This window comes from Tupaia chinensis, unplaced genomic scaffold (genome assembly GCF_000334495.1).
Source record: "Tupaia chinensis unplaced genomic scaffold, TupChi_1.0 Scaffold149424_1, whole genome shotgun sequence".
In the NCBI taxonomy this organism is placed as follows: Eukaryota; Metazoa; Chordata; class Mammalia; order Scandentia; family Tupaiidae; genus Tupaia; species Tupaia belangeri.
In genome coordinates this window covers 2,310,622-2,315,802 of record NW_006209268.1, presented here as the reverse complement: position 1 = coordinate 2,315,802, position 5,181 = coordinate 2,310,622, and the positions used below count along the sequence as shown (strand labels likewise).

The window sequence follows — 5,181 nt, the reverse complement described above, 5'->3', positions numbered from 1 at the left end:
AAAATTTTTTAAAATGCCGTAAGAAGGGGTTTTTTTTTTTTTTTTTTTTTTTTTTTTTTAAGTTCCTAGAGGGAGTATGCTTACAAGTGATGAAGAGACAGAAAGAGAGGGAGAACGCATCCCCCAGTGGGTTGTGGCATAACCACAACCTTCTCCATTTATTCATCCTGTGGGGATTTGGGGCATGAACACACATGTGCCTGATGTGTGTTTTGTAAGCCAATGGGGCAATGATTTAACTGCTGTCAGCCATGTGGGGCCTGGCTCTCTTAACCACTGGGCTACAGGATCTGCCTGGAGAAGGGATTTTTGTCACAATTGGAACAATGGTAGTAGGGTGTAACTTTGCTGTATCAGACAATTTTTTTTTTTTGGAGAGGTTTTTGCTATAGGGCGCGTTCGCTCGCCTGACACAGACAGAGAGAGACAGAGACAGAATGCGAGAAATCACCCCCCCGGGGGGATGGCCACGCCGTAATCCCTTCTCCTCCATTCTCCTCTTGGGATCTTGGGCACGCACGCACACGCGCCTGCTGTGAGTTCAAGCCACCAGGTCCAGGACTCAAACTGCTGTCGACTACGTGGAGTCCAGCAACATAGCCATTATGCTAACTGCTGGTCCCAGTATCAGACAGTTTTTTCATAGATAATGATCAGTTGAGTATTTTCAAGTGGAAAGTAACACGGTGTGGGGCTTGGGGCCCATCATGAATTTTTGACTACTCATAAAATTCGGCTAAATTATTGTTTAACTTTGTGGAATTTCATAGTATTTTTTTTTTTTTTTTAGATTTTTACCATAGGGCATGTGTGCTTGCCGGAAACACAGAGCGAGACAGAGAGACAGAAAGCAAGAAATCACCTCCTCGGGGGATGGCTATGTCGCAATCCCTTCTCTTCCATTCTCCTCTTGGAATTTTGGGCATACATGCACATGTGCACAGCATGAGTGTAAGCCCCTGGGTCCAGGACTTGAACCGCGGTTAACTCTGTGGGAGTACAGTGAAGTAACCATTATATAATCTGCTGGTACCCACAGTGAAGTTTTGAGTAAAGCTAGAAAAAAATATTATGTGGACATTACGATAATTTAGCTTTCTATTCCATTGACATTTTCATTACTGTAACTACCCACTTGACTGTCTTCATTGTTTCTTGGTTTTACACTGTGGTGGAAGAAGAGGGAGGAGATTGTACTGTACCTTCATTGATTGATTGATTGATTGATTGGCTATCAGGCATGTGTGCTTTCTAAAGAGAGAAACAGAAAGTGAGAAATCAGCCCCTGATGGAGATGGCCACGCTGAAATCCTGTCTCCTCCATTCCTCTTTTGGGATTTGGGGGCACGCGTGCACTCACATGCCTGGCATGATTTTTAAGCCATCAGATCTGGGAGTTGAACTGCACAGCTGGCCATGTAGGATCCAGAGCCTTAACCTCCATGCCACCTGCTGGTCCTACTGAACTTTCTGTGCCATCTTCAATAGCATGGAAATCCCACCATAGTTTAAATTCTGCTGCATATATGACTTTGGTCCTTCATTGACTTAGCTGCCCTAAAACAGGCAGAGGTTGTCTCTTGTACCCCAGAGTCATCTGAACATCAGGCTGGTATCAGACAAGGGGAGGAAGAAAATATGAGTTTGCTAAAGCAGACATCAGATAGGGTTTTTTGTTTATGGTATTGAATTAAAAAAAAAAAACAAAATTCACATAACGTAAAATCTACTGTATATAATAAATAACTTGGTATCTTTTATTATATTTACTAGGTGATAACACAGTCACCACTATATAATTTGGAACATTTCCATCACTACCAAAAAGAAACTTTATCTGTTTTAGCAGTCGGACCCAATTCCCTTTTCTCCACTCTTGAAGTCATAAACCTACTTTCTGTTTCTATGAATTTGCCTATTTTGGACATTCCATATATTTAAAGAGTATTTATTTATTTATTTATCTCATGTGTGAGGGAGAGAAAAAGAAAGAGTACCCCCAACAAGGTCTTGATGTCATGTTCTACATGCAGCCCCACCCAACTCATAGGCATTTGTGCACCCATATTACTCAGGTCTCCGGATATGAACCTGGAACCTTCCTATATGGGTCAACCTCACAGAATGTCATGTTTTACCACTGTGCCAAGGTCCTTGCTTTGATTTTTTTCTTAAAAAATTTTTTGTTGGGGCCAGCAGGTAGTGCACTGGTTAAGGTGCTGGACTCTCACATGGCCAACTGTAGTTCGAGTCCCAGCAGCCCTGGCAGTTTGCTTTCTCACTTTCCCTTTCTTTCTCTCTTGTCAAATTAAAAATAGTAACAACAAATAAAATATAGTATATAAATTTTAAAAATTGTTTTGTTTTAGAATGATATATTTATCATCATTATTATTATTTAAAAAAATTTGCTGTATGGTACATGTGCTCATCAGAGAGACCCAGAGAGAGAGAAGTGAGAGAGGAAACCACCAGGTTGGGGACTGAAACAGCAGTTGGCCATGTGGGAGTCTAGCATCCTAGCCAACATGCTATCCGCTGACCCCAATTTTTACATTTTTTATTGTAAAATTTTATTTTTATTTTACGTTATTTATTTCTTTTATGCGTAAGATAGACAGACAGACAGATAGATAGCACCCCTAACAGGGTCGTAACACCATGATCAACCCCCAGCCTTCAGCCAGCCCTATCCATCTGTAAATTTGTTTCCATTGATCAAACTCCTTTTATCACCCAATTCATCCTTCCCAGTCTTTTGTCAGTCATTCCTCATCTCTCTACTTCCATGAGGTCTTTTTTTGCAACTTCCTCATAGTAAGGAGAATGTGGTATTTCTCTTTATGTGCATGGCTTATTTCTTGTAATATAAAAATCTCTACTTTCTGAGATTTTCTAATTCTGTTCTGATTCTGTTCCCTACTCCAGTTTAGTCTGGACCACCCTTTACTATGTCTTTATTTTCCCTATCCTGCTTAATTTTGGTTCTATCCATTAGCAGTTTCTCTTTTGTGTGGACCCCTGTCCAGGAAAGGGACCTTGCAGATCCATTTGGGGAGTTCATGAGGCTGGAATGTACCAGCCCTTTGAAGACTTTGTTTTTTACCGTGTGCCTGTTTCATGTACGCTCTTAGAGGGCAGTCTCTACCAGTTTCATCTGCTGCTCTGAAATTGGATTGCATTAAGTATCTCTTGGCTCTGTCGAATACAGTCATGCTGTTTCTTCTGTTTTCTCCTCTATGGATACCTCTACTCCTTTGATCTATCTCTAGTCTCAGCTGATCTGGACAGTGGACATGCACACGGCCAGCATGCTCAGGGAGGTCCTGGGATGTGAACCCAGGACTTTTTCCACGTGTGTCTAGTTGTATTAGTGCTGCACCACTGCCTGGCCCACCATGCAGGTTTTTATGGCTGTTGGTAGTTTGTCCTTGTTTGTATTTGTTTTTCTTTGTTGTAAATTCTGCCAATGATTTTCTGTTTTCTTTATATGGTTGTCTTAGACAGGATCTTAAAAACTCCCTCATTTAGGCCAGACAGGTAGTATGGTGATTGAGGCAACTGGATCCCACCCATATGGTTGACTGTGTGGTTTGAGTCTAGACTTGGTAGCTTGAAAGGCATGCCTAGGGTTCCAAGAAGAGAGTAGAGGAGAAAGGGCTATGGTTTGGTCATTCCCCCTATGGGGTGCTTTCTCACTTTCTGTCTCTCTCGGTCTCTGTCTGGTGAGTGTGTGTACCCGATAGTAAAATTTAAAAAACAGGCAAAAAAAAAAAAAAAAAAAGGCAAATTAAAAAAAAAGGAGACTTGATAAAACACAAACAGGCAGAGATAGTTTGAAAACCCATTTTTCTATTTTATCTCTTTGTTACACAACTCCTTTTTTCTTTTTAATTCCACATGAGCATTTTATGCTTATTTATATTAGTTTTTTACTGATGGATAAACAGTAACCCCAAACTTATTGGCTTAAAACATCACAATTTCTGCTGGTCAAGAGTCTGGGCACAGCTTATCAGAGTCCTCTACGTAGGGGCTCACTAGATGGTGGCTGGGATGTTTTTCCTTTTTTTCTTGAATATTTATTAATTTATTTTATTATTATTATTATTTTAAAATTTGACCAGATACAGAGAGAGAGAGAGAGAAAGAAAGAGAGAGAGAGAGAGAGACAAAGGGAAAGTGAGAAAGCAAGGCACCAGGTCTGGGACTCAAACCCTTGTTGGACACATGGGAGTCCAGTACCTTAACCACCATGTTACTTGCCAGCCTCAATGTTTTTACATTTGAAGCCTTGACTGGGTAAATATGCTTCCCAACACATTTAGGTTTTTGGCAGAATTTATTTCCTTGCAGCTGTCCAGGTGCTATGTGTGTGTGCCCAAGGTCCTGAGAGGACAATGGAGAAGAAGGGATTGTGGTGTATTCATCCCCAGGGGGTGCTTTCTCATCTTCCCCCATGACCCCCCCAAGCGCACACACCTTATAGCAAACTGAAAAGAAAAAAGAGAACACCTTTCCAACATTTTGCTATTTTTGCTTCCAATTCTTTTGAAATAAATAAAACTTTTTAGAATACAAGTATTGCATGTTTGTTATATAATAATCAAAACAGTCAAATAAGCCAAAGAATAGAAGAAATCAATTGTACTTTCAGATTCAAATATATAACTGTTGTATTATCATTTACTGTTTTAACAGACTTCAACCCATGTAACCACAGACATCTTGGTTGATAAGCCACAGGCATCGTGGACAATTGTAATCATCAGTAAAGAAGTACATCATTAAGGAAGAGTGTGGTATTTTCAAAGAGTTGGAAGACACCATGAGTGTAAATAGTTCAAGTAATGCCACTGGTGATACGCAAAGGTAAGCCTCCAGTCTCTTTTTTTAGTTGCAAGAAACAGGGAGAAGAAACCAGCAGTTAGCATAATGGCTATGTCGCTGGACTCCCAAGTAGTCAACCGCGGTTCGTGTCCCGGACCCCATGGCTTGAAACTCACGCCGGGTGCATGTGCGTGCATGCCCAAAATCTAGGGAGGAGAATGGAGGAGAAGGGATTGCGGCGTGGCCATCCCCCCGGAGGGTGATTTCTCGCTTTCTGTCTCTCTGTCCCTGTCTGTCTTTCTGGTGAGCGCACATGCTCTATAGCAAAAACCTCTCCAAAAAAAAAAAAAA

At 41.0% G+C, this 5,181-nt stretch overlaps 1 protein-coding gene across 2 annotated transcripts in view; it reads left to right on the top strand.

The window, feature by feature from the left end:
* The window catches only part of CCDC171 (coiled-coil domain containing 171), a 351,100-nt gene that overhangs the window by 5,558 nt on the left and 340,361 nt on the right, over positions 1 to 5,181 (top strand). For both annotated transcript variants that reach the window (XM_006171185.3, XM_006171186.3), the window contains exon 2: positions 4,702 to 4,872. In XM_006171185.3, the coding sequence (XP_006171247.1) occupies positions 4,829 to 4,872 (44 nt within the window). In that variant the 5' untranslated portion in view covers positions 4,702 to 4,828. The remainder of the gene's footprint in view (positions 1 to 4,701; positions 4,873 to 5,181) is intronic.